At 51.5% G+C, this 23,070-nt stretch overlaps 2 protein-coding genes across 2 annotated transcripts; both read right to left on the bottom strand.

The window, feature by feature from the left end:
• Positions 1-1,784: 1,784 nt before the first annotated feature.
• On the bottom strand, positions 1,785-17,125 carry MORC4 (MORC family CW-type zinc finger 4). Its single transcript, XM_035324219.1, has 16 exons — positions 16,852-17,125; positions 16,335-16,467; positions 14,981-15,198; positions 14,066-14,213; positions 13,430-13,592; positions 13,134-13,262; positions 11,521-11,640; positions 10,762-10,853; positions 9,628-9,726; positions 9,143-9,271; positions 7,500-7,574; positions 7,220-7,280; positions 5,602-5,783; positions 2,948-3,647; positions 2,448-2,731; positions 1,785-2,003 (listed from the first exon to the last, which is right to left on the bottom strand). The coding sequence occupies exons 1-16, from the start codon at positions 17,069-17,071 to the stop codon at positions 1,850-1,852; spliced, it is 2,907 nt and encodes a 968-aa protein (XP_035180110.1). The 5' UTR covers positions 17,072-17,125; the 3' UTR covers positions 1,785-1,849.
• A 67-nt stretch (positions 17,126-17,192) lies between these two features.
• On the bottom strand, positions 17,193-22,791 carry RBM41 (RNA binding motif protein 41). The gene is made up of 7 exons (XM_035325884.1): positions 22,711-22,791; positions 22,488-22,604; positions 22,170-22,362; positions 20,163-20,367; positions 18,703-19,076; positions 18,104-18,251; positions 17,193-17,783 (listed from the first exon to the last, which is right to left on the bottom strand). The coding sequence occupies exons 1-7, from the start codon at positions 22,716-22,718 to the stop codon at positions 17,626-17,628; spliced, it is 1,203 nt and encodes a 400-aa protein (XP_035181775.1). The 5' UTR covers positions 22,719-22,791; the 3' UTR covers positions 17,193-17,625.
• Between the last annotated feature and the right edge of the window lie 279 nt (positions 22,792-23,070).

Here is a 23,070-nt window from a genome sequence, read left to right as displayed (position 1 = left end):
AAAGCTCCGTCTCTTCCCCTTCCCACGGCAGATGATTCAAAGGATGACTAGCTTATGGTACAAAACTTCCCAGCATGGCCAGAAGCATGACAGCTCCCCAAGATCTCTCTGGCTATGCAAAACAGCACTTCATGCAACTGTAAAATTAATGCAAGCGTCCCAAACACTGTGAAAGGCAACTTCGGTTCACTGTGATATCCCGGTGGAGATTTGATCTCTTCAACAGCTCTATTGAAAATTAAATGCCACGGGGGTGTTATCCTGTGGTTTGAGGACCAGCTGGCAAGATGTCAAAACAAAAAAAAAAAAAGCAAACATAAATGGAGATAAGAAACGCTGCCTTCAAACCATGAATGGAGGGAGATAAGGGAGCTACCTTCAAACTCAAGTGTTACCACCTGCAGTACTGACCTGAAAACACAGCAGACAGCTCAATCTGAAAATGTCAAGAGAGCTCAGAGACGCAGATCCGAGATCTGGAAACATGAGCTAGAAACAGAGCGGGATTCAGACAGAAGGACAGGAAATCAAACATTGTAGACACAGGCACCTACAGACTGTAGAAAAAACCCACAGCTGTATTGATAACATCCCTTCTGCCTGCACCAGCAACAGTGAAAGTAAGTTGTGCGGTACTGCAGGCAAGCCCAGCCGTAGGGGAAAAGGAGGCAGCCAAGTCCTCAGCAGGCAGGATGAGGCACGCTGTGTGCACATAGCCGGGTTGCTCAACTCCTGACTTTCAGGCAACACAAACCACATGACTGGTGACACCACCTGAGCAGTTTCTGTCATGTGGCCTCACGCCTTCGCAGGATAAATGAAGTGCTTAAGTCATGTCAAAAGAGCAACGCGGTGCTGGCCACACACACACGCCCTGTCCTCCAGGCCCACCAAGAGAATGTGCCCGAGAAGGACGGGTCCTTCAGCGAGAACAGGGAATGCGGGAATTTGAGAGGGGCTCTCCTCAGCTCCTTGAAGCCTGTCATTTAATACCTGCAGGAAACCACATTTGATTTGGGAAGCTCCTGAACTGGAGATAAATGCAGGCTTGAACAATATTGACAGACTACCACTTGCACTTGCCCTTCTTTTCTTCCTCTGAAGCATGCTGGAGGCAGGACAGGGAGCTACAGCATCCTTTGGTCTGTGTGACCCTTCTGCGCCATACCTGGCTGCTCTCACAACCAGCACCTGCATCATGTTCTCTGCATTCCCTGAGCCAAAAGGATGGTTGTGCTGCTGGCTAAAAAGTAGCCAAGAAAGCAGGCCTGGAAAGAAAGTTTAAAGGAGAAGCTCCCCCACAGGACAGCTACTGCTGAAAGAAGCTGCCTCAGCCACGCTAGCCCGGAGCCTCGCAGCTCTGACTGCACGCCCCAGCGTCACCATGCCACCAACTGTTCCCATAGCTACTACAGAGATAAATTTAGTGCAAGGAATCTTGTGTTGCTACATTATTTAACAAACAAACAGATGCACTCAGGAGGAAAACGCAGGCAGGGACCCAGTTTAGCTGCTGCGTGGGCTGATCAAGACCACGGACTCAAGGTCGCTTCCCTGAGTGCAAGGGCCCAGAACCACACCATCACGCTGCCCCCCGGCAGTGCCCGAGCCCCTAGCTGTGCTCAGAGCCGTGCCTGCGCCATCCCCACGGCTCACACCACCTCCAGGTTCCCAGCCCCCAGGGAAACCCAGCCTCCAGCGACAGAGAGCAGAAAGCAGGTCCTGTCGGAGCAGGGGAGGGTGCGGAAGAGAACCTCCTGCCCCACCAGAAGGACGACCGAGAGTACAAGTGAAGAAACCAGGGGTTTATTGATGATGTACAAAAGGCCCAGCAGCAGGAGAGCGATGACTACTCCTGCATGCGGTTTGCCTCCAGTACGGTCTTCAGGATCTCGTCCAGCCGATCTGACTCCAAGTCAGTATCCCGGAGCTCCAAGTGGGGGAAGATGAGCGACAGAAGCCAGCCCACATTCACACGCAGGTTCTTCAGTTTCTCCATGACACTGGGCAAGAGAAAAGCCAAGAGAGGAGTCAGAGGTGAGAGCCTGGATCTGTTACCTCCCATCACAGACACAGCTGCCACCTTCCCTGCTAGAAATACCACGTGCACTGGGGTTTCTAGCTCCATCCCACAATTATCTCTGTTACAGACCCAACACTGTGCGAGGGATCCAGCAACAATGTGCCACAGTGTAGCACTGACACTGCATGGACAAAGCACTTTTCTGTAAGGCATCTTTGACGCCTCGTCAAATTACGTGGATTCATCTGCTGATTCTACCTCCTCACAACAGCAGGATCCTCAGCTATAATCCCGTTACCTACACAGCGTGATGAGTATCGGGGAAGCAGTGTCCCAGGGAAACGGCAGCCCATGATTAGTCCTGCCCTCTCCCCCCACGTTAGGGATGATGGGGACTGCCAAACAGACAGCCCACTGTTCTGACCTCTTCACGTCGTCTTTCTCTGGGCCCCTGCGGGAAACCTGTGCCTCCCTGAGCACCTCCAAGTGCATCTCTGTATCCTTGAGTCTCTCCATCAGTTCGGCCTTCTCCTCCATGGACTTCGCCAGCTTTGCTTTCAGCTCCTGCAGCTCAGCTTGGCAGTAACCCATGTATTTTTTGCTCCAGTACAAGCCTTCCACCTTCTGAGGTCTGAGCATCGCCAGTTCCTGTTGGCTTTTCATTAATTCTGTATTCAGGCAACACTTCTCACGCTCAGTTTCCTCCACCTGAAATGCAAGGAGGGTACATGCACAGGAATGGTACCAATCAGCAAGATAAAATGAGTTTTGCCAGGCCTGAAGGAAGAGTTAAGAGTCAGCAGATCAAGGACAAAGCCCAGTGCATCCTTTATGAAGACGTCATGTCTCCTCCGCATTCCTCCATGACCCACCCTCAGTGAAACCCTCCCAGCCAGCAGGGATACAGAGCTGCATATTCGTTACCTTGCAATGAAGCAGATCCCTCCCTGCAGAAATGTTCTTCAGTTCCACAGAGAGATTCTCCACTGCTCTTCTCACATCCGCCTGCTCTGTTATGCCCTCCTGCTCCTGGGTGCTGAGGACCTGCAAATCTTTTCCTCCTCTGTCTCCATCACTGAGGTGTGGGGCTTCCTCCACCTTTGATCTGTGAAGTCTCTGCTTCCATCCAAAAGGGTAGAGCTGAATGGGAGCTCCGCCACTTGTAGCAGCGTTCAGAACAGTGACAACTGGCACAAAAGGTTTATTGTCTACGTCCTTTGTGCTCCTGCATGCATTTACACAAACACTCATGTCTGCAGGCCATCTTCTTGCTTTCAGTTTTGGCATTTTCTCTTTCTGCCCCCCTTGGATCACGCCAGTTGTCTTCTTATCTTCTGCTGAGCTGCTGGGCAACGCCGCAAGGCAGAATCGCTCCCAGCGTGACACACTGATAGTAAAGCTGGTGCCCAGCTGCTCTTCAAGCACACACGCGTGCAAGCTGCCACCTACATTCACATCCTCCTGTTTTCTGCACAAAAGGTTTTCCCTTTCTTGGTAAGGTAACACAAAGCTCTTCTGAAGAGAGGAAGAATGGGGGCTAGGAGAAGTCAGGTCTGGGGGTGAAACCACCACTATGTTCTCTGACTTCTCGGGAATTTCTTCTTTTTTGGTCAACTTGGGCTTGCTGGAAAACAAAAAAAAGAATGGGGGTGAGAGCAGGCAGGAGTGTCTCCAACTCATAGCACAGCTGACCTCAGCAGCTGCTGCACCTATCAAGCTCTTGACTGTGGGGATCAATCTTCCTCCTGGCCAGGTTTTTGCTGCCCAGTACAAGGCATCGCTGCTAAGGAAAACTCGTGGTGGTTGTCTTTCATACCAGTCTGCTCCTCATACTCCCTCTCTCCCCTTACAACTAGTAGCTATCATGCCCATTTCATGCAGGGACGCATCAGGCCTACAGAGCTGAACAGCTGAAGGATCCTGGCTCCCTGCTACCCAGCCCCACTGCCTGTCCCCCGTGAGACAGCAGTGGGGTTGAACTGCGGTCCCTGGAGAAAACAATACAGAAATGTGCTAAATGTCCTGTCTGAAATTCATTTGCCAAAGGCATTTCATTTCACGTGCCAGGCAGGTCTGTTCCCAGCGGGCTGCCCCTCCAAGTTTCTTCAGCTACAAAATCGTTTGGAGCATGTTTGGTCACAAACCCAGCCAGATCTTCACCTGTCAGCGCCCAGATGCCTGACCTGTTTGTAACAACTCAAGTTCAGGAAGGGAAAGGCCAGTCTGCTTGCGAGCCTGTGACATGTCCCAGGCCCTCTGGTGGACTCCCACTAGCGCTAGGCAAACAGATGACAGGACAGGTAACGTGGACGCAAGGAGGAGCTCAGAAAAAAGCCGAGTGGAGGGTAAAAGGGGTGTTGGAAGACATGAGCAGGGTTGGAGTGCAAAGATGTTGGTGGAGTTTGTTAGAGGTGCTCTGGAGAGCTTGCCTGGAAAAAGCAGTTCAGTGTGACAGCAGTGGAGAGACAAGAGGGGCCAGGGAACAGCTAAGACAGGAGTTACTGGAGTAGCAGAAGGCATTTGGCCCCACAATGAGAGGCAGCATTGAGAATTACTACTCTGAGCAGGACTATTATCAAACAATGTGTTCAAACCGGGTATAAACTACTGGGCTTCTCCCTCCCAGAGATCCCAGCACAGAAAAGCGTAACGTCAGCCGGATCCGTGAGGCACTAAAAGCTGCAGCAGGTGCAAACGATCCCATAGAGAGAGGGAGAAATGTGAAGGTCCACTTCACCGCATCGCAGCCATTCTCTAAAAACACCCCAGCAGCCCCCAGGCACTGCCCTGATGCAGGCCCAGAGGCCGTACAGGGAGAAATGCGGGACGTGGCGAGGCTGCCCCCGGCCCGGCGGGCAGCTGGGGCAGAGGCAGGCTGGCAGTGCCACCGTGTGGGACAAAGCCCGCATTGCTCCCTCCTGAAATGCACCACGTTTCAGCACTTCCCGGCAACATCACAGGCAGCAGAGGAGGAAGGGGGTAAGGAAGATAATTCGAAAATATAAAAATAAATAAATCATATCTCAAAAAAAACGACTTTAAGAGAATGTGAGAGTCAGAGAAATTATTTTCCCCAGAAACCTGCTTTCGTACTGGAAGCCATGAGGTCTTCAGCTTCCCTTGGACAGAAATATCCTCTGTACAGAGCAACTCCTAGAGCTGAATTCTCCGGCTCTGGCAGTCACATCAGCTGCCATTCAGACTGACCATGGGGCTGGAGAACTGCGAACATGGAAATTAATTTAAGTCCAAGGGGTGTGAAGGTGTTAGCACCGACACGGACAGGCCACTGGCTGAGTTCAAACTTGGAGGGGTTAAAACCATCAATTTGATCCTCCCTCTGTTCCTCCCTGCTCACCTTCTCTGTCGTGATACAGGAGGATGAAGGAGTGTTGGAGTCCTGCAAACCAGTCTCCCAGTAGGAGAGGACAGATAAGGACAAGATCCACTGGCTCTGGCCAGCACACGACTTCCAACAAACTGCACCTCACCGAGACCTTCCACGCTGACCTCAGAATGGATCCCAACAGAAGAAAGAACACGGGTGGGGCAGAAGCATGCAACCTATTGCCACTTACCCTGCTGTTAAGTAGTTGTCTTGCTCCCGAGGTCCATCTTCCCCCTGGACTGCAGTCATCTTTTTGCAAGGAAGGGAAAAGGCATCAGTCCCGTGAACATCCTTTTCCTCAGGCTCCACCTTCCCAGTGCAGGTGAAGCTGCTGGCTTTAGCAGGCAATGACACTGATGCAGGGGGTGACACCTGGGGAAGAAAAGGACTTTGAGAAGTGTAAAACAACAGCCTCAATACAGCAGCTGCACTGGGGGAAAGCAAAACTTAGGTTCCAAGAGGAAAGAACCACAGTAAGACAAATCAAGCCCCTTCTGAGCAGGTTCCACCAGACAGGTACTAAAATCAATACACCCCAGCAACAACTATCCCTGGGTCTCAGCCAGGAAGGATCAGTTTCCAGTCCCTCTAATATCCATTTGGCTACGAGGGGCTGGTCTTGTTCCCAACAGACACCACTCCAAGGAGCTCTGCCAGCTGCAACCTGGGCTCCTTGCAGTTTACCGACTCACGACAAATATGTGCAGTCACTGTCCACAAAGTGATGACTGCTCCCTTGCCACCCCGCTGTCCTGTACCGTGGAAGCACAGGTGGTGTTTCAGGCCGCAGAAGTGTATCTCCTTGATTTGGGAACAGCATGCCAGTTCCTCTGTGCTCTGACAAAGCTCTTGCTGCTGTGCAGCGAGAGCTGTCATGCTTATTACAAACATGCAACAGACACACTGCCTCTACATCCATGCACCTGGAATAACGTGAAACGACCATGTCGTGGAGGAAGCGTGAGCAAAGAGGAGAAAGAAGAACCCGATGCTACAACATGGAAGAGATGACAAACATGAGTGAGGACAGAGTTACTCCCAGAAACCCTCCAAGGCTCAAATGAGGGCAGACTCTATGATAGCGAACAAACTCTAATTTCCTTATGTGGTCTGTGCAGGCAAGTTTATTAGAGATGGTGCACAGCAGAAAAATGGTTTGTTGGAAGGAGGACGAGAAATCCCCTGTCCTTACCAGGTTTGCCCTTTCCAGTAAACTGAGAAGACTAGACCAGCGTGCACCATGAAGGGTATCTTTGGGAAGAAGGCACACAGAGGGACTAGGCTGGAGCTGCAGGCCTACAGGAAGACATCTGAACACTACGGTGAGTGTTGGGAGGGAGCTGTCCCTACAGGATGGCCAACCTGATCGCATGCTGCAGTGTCCAGAGCTGCCCGGAGAACCCATTCTGGGCAGCCGTGTCCAAAAGACAGTTCTGAAAATTCAAAACATCAGAGTCTTTATGTAACCAGTTAACCTGAAAACAGGAGAGGAGGCCACACCGAACCTGTCCTGCAACCCCAAAAGAAGCAGCAGGAAGCTTTCTGCTCTTTTTCTCCTCTTCCAGGCAGGAGCAGTAGGACAGGGTCAGGAACTGCCTTGGTCCCTGTTACTGTTAAGAGTCCGAAGCACTTCTAAGCTGTAGGCAGATAAAAGTTCTCATTTTATACAATGCTCCAACATCATGTGTTGGTGTCTCTCCTGTTGGGGAGAACAGCGAGGCAGGGGTAAGAACCTGCCAAGCCCTAAAGCATCAAGCACAAAGGCTTTCCCTGTGCTGGTTCCTGCAGCCTTCTCCCACCTGCTTCACCTGCTGTTCCACACTCTCCTCAGACAATGACGACCTTCTCTTTTTCTCTCCACTCTGCTCCCTAGAACAAAGAAGGGAAAAAAGCAAGTTTCTTCTTGCTGTCATACTGAGGAGTAAAACGTTCTTTTGCCAGGAGAAGAATGGGATAAAGGAGGAACGCAGCAGACATCTCCTACATCAGGACCATGGGCCACTGCTGCATAAGGGACACCCAATGCCTCCCTTTCCCCACTCCTTGCTCTAGGTGTCTGAGCTGCGAAGTAGAACTGGATACACTCACCGCTTCCTGCATTTCTGTCTGTAACTGGGGCTGTTCCCATCACTCTGTTCCAGTTCCTCGGGCACCAAACAGCTTCTACAACAAGAGCAGTCAACCAGTCAACCATATTTGAGTGTGTGAAAGAACAGGTTGACTCCCCTCACCCATCAAAAATCTCTGCTGTTTGGACAGCAACATCACTACTCCTTTGGGATTTCAGATAAAAGAGGATCAAGAAAATAACTGAAGAAGTTAAATGCTTCTGTGCTGAAACACTAAACGGAAAAGAGCCACTTGAATCACAAAATAACATAGATGAAGAGCAATAAAGTACAGACTATGAGATGGAGTTCAGCCCACTATATAGTATGCCAGCCAGTTCTGCTTCTGTTTCGAGCTGAGCAATGCATCATAGCCAGTGTGGGCAGCATAGACCACTAATGGCAGCTGCTTCAAAGGAGAGAAACTGTCACAGTCACGAGCCACGTGACGACAGTCTGCAGGAAAGCTCCCTCTGTGCCCCACTATACACTCACAGGGATGTCCTGAAGCACAAGGTACAAATTCTGCATACACAGGTTTTCAAAACCAATAAAGAGAAATGCATCACTTTATATATCACAAATATCACAAAAGCATCACTTTTGTGATAGTCACAAGTAGTGCACAGATGCTTTCACTGAACCGTTAAACACATTCTTAGCTCTCCCTCCTCAGGCAATACCACTAATTTAGAAATGATCTGTACACCTAGGCAATCCTAACTACTCCTTCCACAGTAACTTTCTTGCTTGCTCTGCTCTGCCACTACCTTGCTGTGTGATTGCTCACTTGAACCAGGTCGTTCTGAAGGCACTCACAAATCCCAGTTCATTTGTTTGGCTTGACAAAGAAGTGTCTGTCACCTGTAATCTATGCTGCTTCCTCTCCCAGATCACAGACTTCTAATGTATCAAGCAGCTTTACATGGAGCCACTCCTATATTAGCTTTCTCTGTTGAAAAGTGGCTTTATTACCTACTTTCTATGCCATAAAAACTTACCCTATCCCTCCAAAGCCAAATGATTTCCATAACAGTATTATGAAGGTTATCTTATTTATCTTTGTGGAATGCCAAATTTCAACGGATAAAGGCAGTTCAGCCATTTAAACTGGTTGCACTCCAGAATTTGTTCATCAGAGGAAAGGATTTTCCTTCAGTAAAATCTAGACAGTTGGTCTCAGTCCCAAGTCTATCAGTTCTTTCTGCTTAGCACTTTAGCTGATATCCTTAGCAAGGAGGCGAAGCTTTTTTTTATCTTCCAATAGGTCAGCAGATCTCAACGAGAAACCATATTTTGTTATTAGCGGGTTTAACATTTGGCTGTAATTCAATCAGTACATTTAACTAAAACCCACCCACTCCTACAGAAGTGCTTTTAATTTAAATGGCCAGCTTCCACTGCTCAGTCTCATTTCCTCATCAGGAAAAAGATCAGACGGTGACCATAGCAAGCATGTACTGAAATAGGTTCCTATCTTAACCTTGTCTGTTTTGAGAAATATATTCACAGGTATGTGGAGGGAAAGCAGGAACTCATGCGTGTGGCAGAAACCATTTGTATTTCAAAGAGTGTGATGGCATGGAGAAAAGTCACTCAGGATTCAACCTGCGAGTCCCTTACCTGTATTTGTGGAGGGGATGGAGATGACAAAACCACTTTTCTGGAAATGATGTAAGGTCAGTTCTGTCAGGGAGCTTCCTCCACTTCAGACACTCTTCACACTGTACCCATATCTGGTCTGGTCTGTCTCTGCAAAAACCAACACGCAGTCTGAGTATCTCAAGTGCAGAATAAACACCAGGAAAGGCTGCTCAGAATGAGCATTTACCCGATCCCAAGGCAATCCCAGCACAGCACGTGGAATAGTCTGGGGCAGCCAGCACACCTCTGCTCTCCCATGGACAGCCTGCCCATGGTGTGGTATCCCCCCAGTAACCACAGGGCCTAACTCCCCACATTTCAGTTCCCGGTAGGAAGGAGGGCTCCAGTCACCCCCTCACAGCCTCTGTCCCTCCGGGTGGCACATCCCCATCCCGCACTGGGTGAGGAAAACACGGGGCTTTTAATGCTGGAAAAGATCAGAGCAGTGGCAAGCAGGTCCTTACACTATTATGTGAGCTGCATCCGTGTTTCCCAAGTTCATCTGTTGTATCTTTGCTTTCCAATAGTTGTTGAGTTTCTGTCCTAGCACAGAGATCATCTGTCTGGAAGGAAGAACTCCGTAAGAACTCGGACAAATCCCCCTGGCACAATGGGCAGAACAAGGAACAACCAGGGCAAACACAACCTCCTTCCCCAAGACCTTGATTCAGACTTGCAATTCCAGGTTTTATGTTGACCCTACTTTGTCACCCACCCCACACTTGCCAAAAATGGACCAATATCACCATAAAATGTCAGGCCATCCCCAAGAGCTGCTCCACTGCCTCAAACCCCTCCTGAGCCCCTCTGGGGTGGATCAGTTTTGGTATTCAAAGTCACATACACCTCCCATGAAAACCAGAGCAAAACCTGGCCTCGCTGGGGACCCATGGGCTGCACAGCACACGGGGAGCCATTCCCTCTGGCCACAAACCTGCGGGTAACAAAAACATGCTAGACAGCATCAAATGGCCGTTCCACACCTCTGCAACTATGGAGGCCTGGCTAGACCCACCCCAATCAGTTCTGCACAAACCCACTTTGGCCTGTTCTGCCCCCATCTTGCTTAAAGTTGTCACGAGTTTTAGTTGCCACAAGTCCCCTTCCCCAGGCGCAGCATTTCCCAAAGTGCTGCAACCCCAGGAGAGCAGGGGCTGGTGCCCGGAGGGAGGATGTCGCCTCCTTCTGCTGCGCCCCTTTACTGGAGGCTCCCTGAAAGCATCCAACTTTATTTTTTTGGCTTTAGAGGCCTGTTCCCAGATTGGGCAGCTCTGCTAAAGTGTACATGATCACAGGCTCTGCTCAACTCTGTTTTGTTCCAGATAGAGTCCAATTGCAAGGCTGGACTCCTGTGGGGGAACACGCATGGAGGCACACAGACACTGTGCCCTTTCCTCAACCCAGGGCTCTATGTTTGCACCAGACTTCCAGGGCAAAATTCTCCATGACCTCTAGGCATAACAGAGAAAGTAAAAATGGTCTAATTTGGAGCTACTTCAGAATAAAGAGACCTAAGAATACGTGCAGTGCTCAGAACAAAGGCTGTGTCACAGAAAAGCCCTCTCCAAGCAGTGTCCCGGGGCAAAGGTCTGTCTTACCGGTACTCCTTGCTTTCTTCAAAGTCCTGTTTGTTGTGCGTTGGTTTCAAGAAGTTGCATTCAATTACCCCAATCACACCTACACCTTCTCCCTGCGTTGGGGGACAGAAACCAAGGGGAAGAGCTGCTTTAGCCAGTTCTGCTCACAGCAAAAAAAGAAAGCAGCCCTTTGAGGAGTGCAGATGCCCCAAATCCTGTGATACAAAGGTTGATGGCAACACCACGGGCTGTGTCTTGCAGGCCAACAGCATGTGTGAGGTACAAACCCCATGCCATAAAGGTATTTTGAGCATTTACTGAAGCTTTTTGTTCCAGAAAGCAAAGCACATGCTGGCTTAACTGCCAGACCAGACCTTTCAAGGCTAAGATGGCCATCTCCAAGGTGTGCCACAGCTCCGAGGTACTGTTGCAAGGTCACAGCGAGAGCTCAGTACTTCCCAGACAGCTTCCTGATGGGGTGCGGGCTATCCTGCCAGAGCAGATCACCATTTGGAGATCACCCTGGAGGACAGGCAGGCCTGCCTGTCCCCTGGTAGCACCTCCAGCCACAGCAGTATTAACTAGCAGCTGGACATTGCTGGTTAACTAAAACCTGGACAACCACCCGCTGTCCAGACACACACACTGATCTGATCTGACATCAGGTCCCTCAGTTCACCCCTGAACACTGTGCCATGTAGGTACAAGGCTGCTTTCTGCAAAGCCCCGTTCACCCCTCTCCCGTAGAAAAAGGGTTAAAAGACAAGTCCAGCCACTCACCTTCTTTTGGCAGCCCACCTTCTCGTAAGATCTGATGAGCCGGTTCTTATGGTACATCATGATCCCATAGTGGTTTTTGTTCTTGCAGCTGAATCCAAAGGTGATCTTCACCCTTTCGCTCTGAGGGAAAACATGTCAAGGAACAAAGAAACAACCAGCCCTAGAGGAGGAGTAGGGGATATGCACATGAACTCCACAGGAAGAAGTGAAGCACACCGGAGAGGCTGCAGGATCGAGCAGCCCACGCTGCATTCCTCAGCACACCACCTCCTTTCCTCGGGAGGAAAACAGCACTTGGCCTACCAACAACCACCTCGAGCACACCGCCAGCAATCAGATAAGAACAAGTGTAACTGACTGAAGGTGAGCTGGATACAGCAGTACCGAGTGGAGTCACTTTGTTCCTGCCAAGTCAAAATATGCTTTGGTTATAGCTTTAATAAAACCTCTGATAGTCATTCACATTACCCTGATAATAGAACAGGCAGAGCTGTGCAAGAAAGCTGCCTCTGAGTATATCACAAACAAGATAACTAATGACTAGTAATTTTATTTGTGATTAAAAGATAAGCCAACAGTGTTTACAAAGCGAAACAAGCCCATTCAGTCAGGGCTGCAGAAATCTTAACAACTAATAATGACACTAAAGTCCATCAAAGAAGGAAGAGCTCACCTTCAGCGGACTACAGTTACATGCACTCAGTTACAGACAGACTGCTCTCGGATAGGGAACTGTGGTGCTACAATTAAAAGATTTAGCTATCCTTTTTTGTCTAACTACACTCTAATTTGCTTACTTCTTGAAGTCCGAGTTCATGTCTTTGCAGTGTGTGTAGTCACCGTGTGCTTCTCAATACAACTCATACGTACACAGCAGACCTTAAACTCCGAATCGTAAGGAGCCGTTATTTCACACACATTGGCTATGCAAGCACAAAGCACCTTCGAAGCAAGTATCTAAGTAGAGAATTTAAGCAAATAAAGCCTTTTCATATTTGATCAATGTTTTCATATTAATGTAAGCACAGAAATTCGGGACCCCAAACACCAGTTAAGCACGTGGGAGGAAAGGGGGTAAAAGATGCTCAGACGTAATTCAAAGCAAAGTGAAAAGAAAAAATATATATGCAAGGTTCTTTCTGGGAGAGATTTGAAGGGAAAAGTTTTCTCTGCACTTGGCTTTGACTTGGGGATAATAGTCTGTGCTCTGTGGGCACTGTTCTCCAAAAGCACATCAACCTTTTAGAAGGAATATTCAAAGCAAAACTGACCAGGCAGGAAAAGCCTCAAGTCCTTCTCCGTGTCGTTCTGCCCTAGCACAAGACATTACCTCTGGGGTACGGCAGGAACTGGCTGACATGCAGCTTGACCCCTCAGCCTGTTACCCACTGCTCCAGTCGAAGCAGCCTTGAAAGCTCCCTTCTAAGCTTCACATCAGGACTTGGCTTCTCAAAGATGACCAGGAGCTGGGAAGAAGAAAATAATTCAGCCTCTATTCATTTAACTCTTGAGTTCCTCTACGCAATAGACAAGGCCTGAACCTAGCCATGATGCTGGGCTCAACTACCACTGTGTACTGAGGGAGCAATGCCAAAAGGCGTCAGGAAGGATACAGAGGATCTCGGCTTGTATAAATCGTACTCAGTGTTCGCCAAGCTTTTGGTGATCAGCTGAGCGTTCACCTTCTTCTGTCGCAGGATGATCTGCACACAAGGCTTCAGGTACAAGATACTGCAGTATGCCTAGGAGAAGGGATGGCACAACGGAACAGGAAGCAGAATTCTAGTCTCGTGTGATCTTTCCCAGGTGAACCCAAAATCTAGTTTGGATTTCATGGTTTTTGCAGCTCATGTGCATAACAAGCTCAGGGAAAAGCCGCCCAGCTCCTTTTCAGCCCTCATCAACTTACCCGTAACGAGTACTCCATTTCCGGGACAGGAAGCTCTGGAACCCTCTCCTGACAGCGCAGCCCCTTTCTCCTTGGAATCTGCGCACTGTCTGCAAGGAAGTCAGCTAACCGAATGTCGTGCTCATCTGTATCAAAATCCAGCTCCGGCTTCCCATCTTTATTTCTGAAAAACACCAGACACAACAAGAAGGACAATCTTCTCCAGCCATCAGCTCCCCAGTCTGCTCTTCCGTCTCAGGGTCCCAGGGGAATTTCCTGAGGAGCTGATAAACCAGCGTTATTTCACACGCCCCACGGATCTCATTAGTCAATTGTTTAATTAGACATTTCAGTGCGGAACACCACAGCAGCAGAACACTTGGAACAGTCTCGGTACACAGAAAATGAAGGTTTTCCATTGCACAGGTGTGACAGAGAACTAGCCCCATCCCTCTAACTCACAGCGGGGCACCCCCAGCACTCTGTCATCCCGATGGAGGAGGGGGAATCCCCTGCAGTTGTTCCTCCAGTGCCCAGACTGGATGAAAGCAGCCCGAGACCACCCAGGCCAAGGACTGTCCAGAAGCTGCCTCTGCTGTCAGTTCTTTCCCACGCTGTGGGGGCACTGCTGCCTCACCGGGCACCCCAGCCCCGTACCTGTGAATGTTCCAGATGAGGACACGCGTGCCCTTTTTGCCTGGAATGTCATCGAACTGTGCCAGCAGCTCCTCACGAGTGCTGAACAGGGTATGCTCCAGGATGGCCTTCAGGCTGAGCAGAGAGTCTTCAGTAACAATTATTTTCTCTAGAAGCCACACGGTCAAGGAGAACAGAGTCGCCCACTCCACCTATCTCCCTTTTGCCACAGGGGGACAAAAAATAAAATAAAAAATCAGCTACAGAGAGCTTGCCACAGGCCTGATTCCTCAGAGGAGCGAGACGCAACACAGGCTACACGAGGATGGTCTTAGAGAAAGACTGAGCCAGGACAGACACGGCAGCAGGATGCTCTGAAGAAAAACACTCACCAAGCTGCGTTATCAACGCAAGTATCAAGGGTAGAGCACAGACGTAAGGCAGTAACACCATGCCAGCTGGTAATGTACAAGCAGGGCTGTACCAGCAGTGCCAGAGAGCTGTGTATTATCAAACACCTTTAGCACGAAGGAAACACAGCCCAGAAATAAGCTAGCATTCCCCAGGCAGCACCAGTATGGGTGCAGGAAAGCAGCAGAGAGCATAGCTCCTGGGCAGGGCATGCATACATGGGTCTAAACAGGGGGAAAGGGACCGAAACAGGTAAGCCACAGGCTGGGAGCAGGACTGCAATGGCTTTCCAGGAGCCAGGTTAGCAGCAGATGCCCCCAGGCAGGCACATGACAAGTTCCAGCCCAAGTAGAAGGGAATGATGATGGATGGCAGTGTATTAGCAGCAAGGCCTGCTGCAGGGATTCCCCAGGTACAGCTCTGACTACAGTTACTCCCATCCCTCCAAACATCGTGGCAGTACCACCGCCCCCCGTGCCCCTTTGGATGACAGCAGCAGCTCAGCCACTCAGCCAGGAAGGATACTGTTCTGTTGGTTGAATGGCACCAGCGGGACGATCACTGCCTCAGCGTGTACACGCTCCAGGTAGGTCTGGGAGAAGAGCCCCACGCTGAGAGCCCCTCCGTTCTTGGTGAACACAACGGCATCCTTCCCCAGCCGCATGGAGCCAGACTGGAAGCCATTTCCATTCAATCCAGAGGTGGGGTGGTCTCTCTTCTCAGCCTTCTCTGTGAAACCAAAGCTGAAAGCATAGGAAGGATGGACTGTTATGTTGTGGATCTGCCACATCTCAACCTAGACCACTACATGTTTGCCCCAGAGCAGTTTTTAAAGCTTTGCTTTGCTCCCTTCTTACTGGCACCAGCTTTCTGCTCTCTTACCACAGATTAAAGATTTTGCAAGGAGCTTCCATCTGCTATCGCTGTATCTCATTCAGGTTTCCTGAAGCTTGCTGTCACCCTCCCCCACTTCGATTCACAGGCAAGTACAGAAAAAATTACCAAGCCCAGGGCATTTATTTCCTCCTTCCCACACAATACAGGGCAGGAAGGGGACACGGCCTGATTTGTTTTTATTTCCTGAAACCCATTTGCTTTTCTGAAGAGCTGTGGACTTTGCGTGTGCTGCATTTCAAGACACGTTAGCTTCTCTGCCTTGCTGTACTGGGTCTGGCTGGGATGTTAACTTTCCCTGCAGCAGCCCATACAGTGCTGAGAGAGCGGTTGTGGTGTTCAACTGCCTAGCACGGTAAAACCACCACACTTGCTCCCTCATGTTTTGTTTATATCAAATCAAATTGTCAGAGAAAAAAAGAACCAGGTCCAAACCCCTCCACTTCCAACCCTGAAATGAGCGTGCTTTACAGAGCAAGGTAGAAAAGGAGCAACTCATGAAGGAAAAACAAAGCCAGGACATTTTGTAGCAGCAGCAATTCTGGGACAGGAGACAACCATGGTTGGTGTGAGGATCACCCCCCACCAGGAGACACCCCTGTCCACATGAGCACTTCTGACAGACGCAGGAGAGGAAGGAGATGCTGCAGATGCAGGTGACACCTGGAACAGGGAAGCGGGGCTGACAGAAGAGCAACAAGGGAGACCTCAGGTGCAGGCTGGGCACCTGCCAGCAACACAGCAGCCTCTTAAAAACATGAAAGAGGCAGTTACAGGAAAAAACAGGTTTCTGCTGTCCTGTGACTGACTTCAGAACGCTCCTTCTGTCGGGTTTTCCTCACCACATGCAGCACCTAACGTCCTCCCTGCTTGTGCACACATTATGCAGGATGCTGACAATTGGAAGCCAAAGGCCAGCGGTGATGCTGACAGGAGAGAGAACGCAGCCCAGCAGCTGGATGTGGGGCTGCTTGTAGCTCGTTACCTGAGCATGTGGTGGAGCTTGTGAGGAGTCAGTCCTGCCCCGTTATCCGTGAAAGTTAAACAAAGGTGACCCTTGAGCTTCACAACATCAATGCAGAGAAGCTTAGCTGCCACACTGGGATCTGAAGCATTGTCTGGGGAAGGAAGAAATACGGGCAGTGACATGGTACTAGGATGGAAGCAGCATGGCTTATCGCCCTTCTTCCCTCCCAAACCCTGCCTGCCCTCCGGTCAGTTCCAGTGGGTCAGTTTCCCAACCGCACCTCCCAGCCACCAGGGAAGCAGGGGCGGCACGGGGTGGCACCCCCGCTAACCCCACTGCTGACAAGGGACATCTGTTCGGCCCCCGAGGCCGAGCGGCTGCTCCAGAGCCACAGGGCACAGGGGGACACCGTGACACCGGTGAGCGGCCGGGCTGCAACAGATGCGCCCCCAGCGGCGGGGTACGGGGGGTGGGTGACACAAACCGAGCCCAACATCACCGCCGGCAGGCACCGGGCTCCTCTCCCGGTGCTTACCGAGCAGCTCGGCCACGGCGCTGAAAGGCCCCGCGTGGCTGGCCCCGCAGCCCTGCAGGTAGCGGCGGGCAGGGCCGGCCATCGCGCCGCTCCCCCACGGCCCGCCGCATGCCACAAGATGGCAGCCCCCGCGCGGCGCCACCGTACGGCAAGATGGCGGCTCCCAGGCGGGCCGGCGGCTCGAAGCGGTAACTTCCTCCTTCCCACGGCAGGGAGACATGGCGGCGCCCAGCGCCGTACAAGAAGATGGCGACGGCCGGCGCCAAGCCACAGCGGGGGCTTCATAACGTTCCTCGCCCCTGTGTGGCTGCAGTGTCTTGTAAATGAGCACTCAGAATTAATACCTTATAAATGCATTTATTTACATGGCTTCCCCTCCCCTTCCTTGCCACAAAAGGCAGAACGCAGACACATAGGTAGAAGAGGAGGAAAAAACCCGCACAGACAGTGACAGGACTGTACATAGGAGGCCCCACGCAGCACAGGCCCTGACGAAGATCCTCGTGTGGCACCAGGGCAGAGGCAAGCCACGCTTCCTCAGCACCATTCCGAGAGGCCACATCCAGCCCCAACTCCCCAAGCCATCCCTGCTGGCTCGGGCTGGGACAGAGCTGCTTCTCCCCTCCAAAGTCCTAGATCCCCAGCTCTGTCCCTTCCCCACTCTGAGATTTACAGACTGCCACGTTAACTCCCAACTGTCCTTCGTTGTCCCAGTTATCACCAAGAAGCTCCCATGGTCCATGCAAGTCTACAAGGTCCCCACTCCTCCATCCCTTACTTGGCGGGGCAGGTCTCTCCAGCAGAGGAGCAGGGGGCGGCAGAGTCTGCCGCTGTCAGCTGCCCCTTGCTTTTCCCAAATTCAATCACCAGCGGCTTCCCCTGCAAAATGTACCCGTTCACCAACAGCATCGCGTCCTGGGCCGACTGAATATCTGCAAGAAAAGAGCAAAATGGGCTGAGATGACACAGCAGGTTCTGACACAGACGCACATGGTGCTCACACGCCGTCAGTCTGCACCGTGATCCAGTGCAGCGCTGGGGTTCTCCAGCTGAATAAATACAGCAGCAGAACGCATCCCCTCTGTTCTGATGAATCCTCCCCCAGCCCGGAGCATGACATGATATGAAGGAAAGGGAGCAAAGTCTCCTCTTGCTCCATGGAGAGAGGACTCTGCCAGCCGAGGGCCCCGTGGGAAGATGCGGCACCTTCAGGAGTCAGGGAAGAACCAAGAGGCAAGAGGCAGAGACTCACCGGGGAAGGTGATAAAAGCCTGACCCCTCATCCGGCCGCTCAGCAGGCGGAACTGGATCAGTGGGCTGTTCTCCTTCTGGAACCGAGCAAACAATGACACTAGGTCCTTCATCGTCACTCGAGGGCCCAAGTTCTTCAAATACAGCACCTGTTACAGCGAGATGGGGTCAGCCATGCCACCTCTGCCATGCCAGCAGGTGCTTTTTAACCCATTCCCAGTCTGTACACGTCAAACGAATGAATTATTTCAGCCACTCTGCCATCCCATACTTATAAACCATCTGCTGTATTTATAAAACAACACAAGCACCAGCTACCAGTTAAGCACAGTTTAAATAAGTCACAGCCAGTCTCCAAAGGGCTCGGAGAGGGAGAGGACATTTTGTCTAGGGACATGCCAGAGCCAGGAGGGGCTGTGTGCCAGCTGTGTAACCTCCCACTAGAGCCATCAGCCCCCTGCTCTCCCTTGGCAGGTAGCATCAAGCAAGCACCCTCCAGGCAGCAGCCGTGCAGTAGCAAAGAGGAGCTTTTGCTTGCCGAAGCGGCTTTAGAACATGCTGTCTGGGAAGGTGAATAAATCGTGGCTCATCTCCAAATACCTTGTTGGGCTCTCCAGGATGGTAGGAAGCAAACCTGGGTATATTTCGGAGTTCTTCCTCTGAAAGACGGTTCTTGCAGATCTCCTCCTCTGGCAGGAACTCTACAGGCTCTTTTATAGTCACAGGTCTTGGAGGGGACTGATGGGGCTTTGTTGCAGGAAGGCTGGGACTTTTTTCCAGGTCTGTCTGCTCTTCCTGGTCTGGAAGCGATGGCTCCTCGACCACAGGACGCTGTGGGGCCAGGGAAGGGAGCAAGCATGGGTCACCCTTGGTTGGCTGGACTTCTTCAGGTAGCTGCTTGCTCAGCAGCTCTTGGTAAACACTCTCCAGGTGAACCATGGGGTCCTTTTCATCTGTTATCCTCCGAGTGTCATCTAATCCACAACAGAAACACGGCAACGTGACCACCACCAAACATCTGCAGAACGCAGGCTGCCAAAGACACGGACAGGACCCCAAAACAGGAAAAACCCCGTTCTGAACCTGCCTCCATGCAGGTCAATTAAAATAGGAAGGGCAGCCCTGGCAGCCAGCACGTGCTGGTGTCCCTGTTTAGGACAAACCCACAGACAGAAGCAGCACCATCACTACTGCTTTGTGCAGTGCTCATTTCTTCCAGAGCTGACCTCAGCAGCTCATCTGCAGCCACGCTTCAGCACATTCTAGTGATTCCTTCACCACACCCTTGCTCCTCCTGCACGCACAGCCAGGATGTGCCATGCTACCTTCCTGCACTGTTACTTGGAATATAAATATTTGGTTTCTAGGGACATCCCGTTAAATTCCTGGGTATAAAGAAAGTCCATCCCACGGACTTACTGCATGGAAATGAGGGGGAAATCTCCCCGCCTACCAGCCTCAACTTCGCTGCCTCTCAGTTTTGCTAACTTCCACAACACTGACACCAAAGCAGGAAGAAGGGGACAGAAGATGCTGGGTCAGCTGTATTTTATAGGCCAAATACTGACCGAAGTGGTGTTTTAGGAGGTAGATGAAGTTTAGGAGTTCCTCCTCATGTCATGTTATTTAATATTGTCTTAAAAACAAATCCCAGTGGGTTCATGCCTGTATGTTTCTCCAGCTAAAGCAGACTGGAGCAGCTTTTACCAACTCTGAACAACACCAGACTCTCCATCCAGAAAGCCAAAAGAAAACACTGGCTTGGAGACAACACTGCTGAGGCGAGAACGGCGTCACGCAATGGTCAGGGTACTGGGAATCAGCAGCTGGTCTCCATTTCCACCTCTGCTACTGAGCTACCAGGAAGGGCCTTGATCAAGTCACTTCTCTTCCCTGCTCTGTGCCTTTGCTTCTCTTCTACCCTTGAAAATACCCCCACCCACATGGTGGCAAAACAGAACACCTTCAGGGACAGACTGCCAGACAGAAACGTGTCGGAATCCCACGCACCCGTCTCTCCCTGCTGGAGCAGAGACAGGAACAGCCACAGGCACACAGACCTTGGTGGTAGAGTGCCCGGAGGAAGGAGTGGCGGTCCGTGCCCTGGAAGAGGGCATTCTCGATCTCCATCTCCCGCCGGCTCAACTGCTTGCTGCCAGCAAACCTCTGGGGCAGTGCGAGGATGCGCTGACGCTCTTCCATCTTCTCCTGGATGGCATGGAGCCGGTCCTGCGTGGCCTCCGGGGCCGCTCCCAGCCCAGAGCCCTGGAAGACAGGCACAGCTTTGCTCAGGCATGGCACGTGCCTTCTCTTCAGAGGCTGGGCCAGCAGCCAGCCTTCACATTCTCCAGCCATGGGGCTAGGAACCATTCCCCAAACTGCAGCCCACCAAGAAGTCCTGTTACTGCAAGGTTAGGGTGGAAATACAAGCACTGGGAAAGCCTCCGTTCTTGAGAGAAGTGGAGAAACAGCCCCTGTTTCCCAGCCTTTCTGTTCCACTTTCCCTTCCCCAGCCTCACAGTGACATCCCTTGGAGGACCCTGTCTGCTGAGAGGTGGACCCCAAGCGTGGCACCTGAGGGAAGGTTTATGCTGAGGACTACATTCCTGATCAGCTTCACACAAGCCAGCTTTCAGTACCCATCCCGATCCTGCTCCTCAGACGCTGGGCTAGCCAGCATGGCTAAGACTAAATCTTCCTGTATAAAAAATAAACCTCATTGCATGCGGCCAGGGCACCGCTAAGATTCACCAGACTTGAACTTCCAAAGCCCAGTGACACACCCCAACACCTGGAGGGGCATTTCTGCCCCCACATCGATCTCTTATCAGAATGCCAAGGGCATTCTTTTTTGCTTGTAGCTGGACTTTCTTTTCTCAAAGTCAGGAATTCGTGGCAGATGCTTCTGTTTCAGACAAGGAATCAGGCTTTTTCCTTGCACTGCTCACAACCTAAAAGACCTTCCCACGGTTCTCTCTCCCTCCTTGCCTGGGCCAGTATCTGCCCTACTTCCATTCACCATTTCACAGCTTCTCTGGGGTACAAAAAGCTATTTATATGGAATAGCAATTCTGGGAAATCATTTGTAGCACTTCATTTTCAAAAAAGCTGCAATTTAGCGGCTGAAAATAACAGAAGCCTACACTTGATACCTTGCTGAGAGCTCCACAGGCAATCTGGAGTCCTCTGTCTCAGCTGATTCCTCCTTGGTGGAATCTTTTCACCCGGGGCCTCCACATACAAAGTTGCACATCTCTACTGGACTTGAGCTCTCTACATTTTCTTCTCCTCTCTCGAGCTGTAGAGAACGTACTCTAATGTCACTGGTTCCTTCTGTCAGGGTACTGTTTTCCATTCTATTCTTTATTTCTAAACACCCCAGAACCAACTTTATACCAAATACAACAAACAAACTTGAGTGAAAATATTTATTTTCACTCTTAAATTACCCAAGTTTAAATGCAGGCTCCACCGTGGCTGGATTTGCATTTAAACACCAGAGCAAGAAACAACTTCAGCTGCAGAGGCAAACCCATGACTACTGCAGCCAGCTTCCTGCTGCACACGGCTACTGATCAGGAAGAGGAGGAGAAGATGGGTGGAAGCCAAGGATCGGCCTGTTTTGCACCTTTTACTTTACCAAGTTAACAGCAGTACACCTGGCAGAATAACCCCAAAAGCACCTTGTCTCTGGGATGTGAGAGCCGCAGAGGCAGGGGAAGGAGACGACCTGCTTCGGTCCAGCCTTTATATCCTTCTTTCAGGCATAAGAACAGCTGAAGCAATTTGCTCAAGGCCATCAGGGTGGCCTGTGACAGGAATACAGCCAGGTCTCGCTGTGGTGCCAAGAACCAACTTTTCTTTCCACCACAGCTTTTAGCACAGACCCTTTAAACAAAGAAGACAGGCCAGAAAAAATACCTGATAGTACTGGCTACAGGCAAGAGATACGCGGAGTGGCTGAAGGGCTTACAAAGAACTTGAGTTTTCTACAAGGGCGTGGAAAAGGGTTTTCTACGGGGCTGGAGAGGCTTGGCCACGTCTGGATGGCGCAGGGCACGTCTCACCTTCCCCGCCGAAGCCCGGTTCTTCCAGAGCAGGATCTCCGGGTCCGAGAGCCCCAGCTCGCGGAGAGCCGCGGTCTCCTTGTCGCTCTCCTGCAGGGCCTGGAACTGCGACAGGGTGAGGGCACCTGCAGCCTCTTCCCCAAAAGGCTTGTAGAAAGCCGCGGGGGCGAAGCATCGCCGCTTGGACTTGCACCTGCAACCCGAAGAGGCAGAAGTGCCTTAGGGTCCCCAGCCCCAGCGAGGTGACACCGCTGCTGTCCCCCAGCGCGGCCACGCTTCCCTCACCCCCCCGGGCCCTCAGTCCAGGTGGGGACTTACTGCTCGATGGAGACCGAGGTGTCCAGCTGGTGCTGGAGCAGGCTCTTCAGCTGCCTCTCGCCTTCCGTCTCCAAGTCTTCCAGGAGCACCTCATCGCTGGCCAGGCTGCTGTTGACCCTGGGGAGCAGAGGCGGCGCTCAGGGGACACCCGCAGCCCCGCACGGTCCCAGGAACGGCGTGTCCCCCCCCCGGGTCCCGCTCCCACCCGGCCCGGCCCGCTCACCTCCGCATGGCCGCGGCTTTCGCCTCCCGCCCGGGACTCCAACTCCCGGCAGCCCCCGCGAGGGGCCGTGCCAGCCGGCGGAGGGCGGGCCCGCGCGGGGGCTGCTGGGAATTGTAGTGCGGGAGGGCCGAGCGCCGCCTGGCGCCCGGGAGCGAGGGCAGAGCCGCGGCGCAGAGCAGGCCCGAGGACAAAAGCGACGATTCCAATAAAAATCAGTGAAGTATTACAGTCAGGCGGCCCTTCCCTTTTATTTCAGAGAATAATTAGGTAAGGAAGACTGGGAGAAAAAGTAAATATAGAGCACATCAATTGCATGCCGTCAGCATTACAATTGAGGCAGCTCTGCTAAATACACGGTTA

The sequence above is a fragment of the Oxyura jamaicensis genome, chromosome 4, assembly GCF_011077185.1.
Source record: "Oxyura jamaicensis isolate SHBP4307 breed ruddy duck chromosome 4, BPBGC_Ojam_1.0, whole genome shotgun sequence".
Taxonomy (NCBI): domain Eukaryota; kingdom Metazoa; phylum Chordata; class Aves; order Anseriformes; family Anatidae; genus Oxyura; species Oxyura jamaicensis.
Note: the sequence above shows the minus strand (reverse complement) of the source record. Positions and strands in the feature narration are given on the sequence as shown.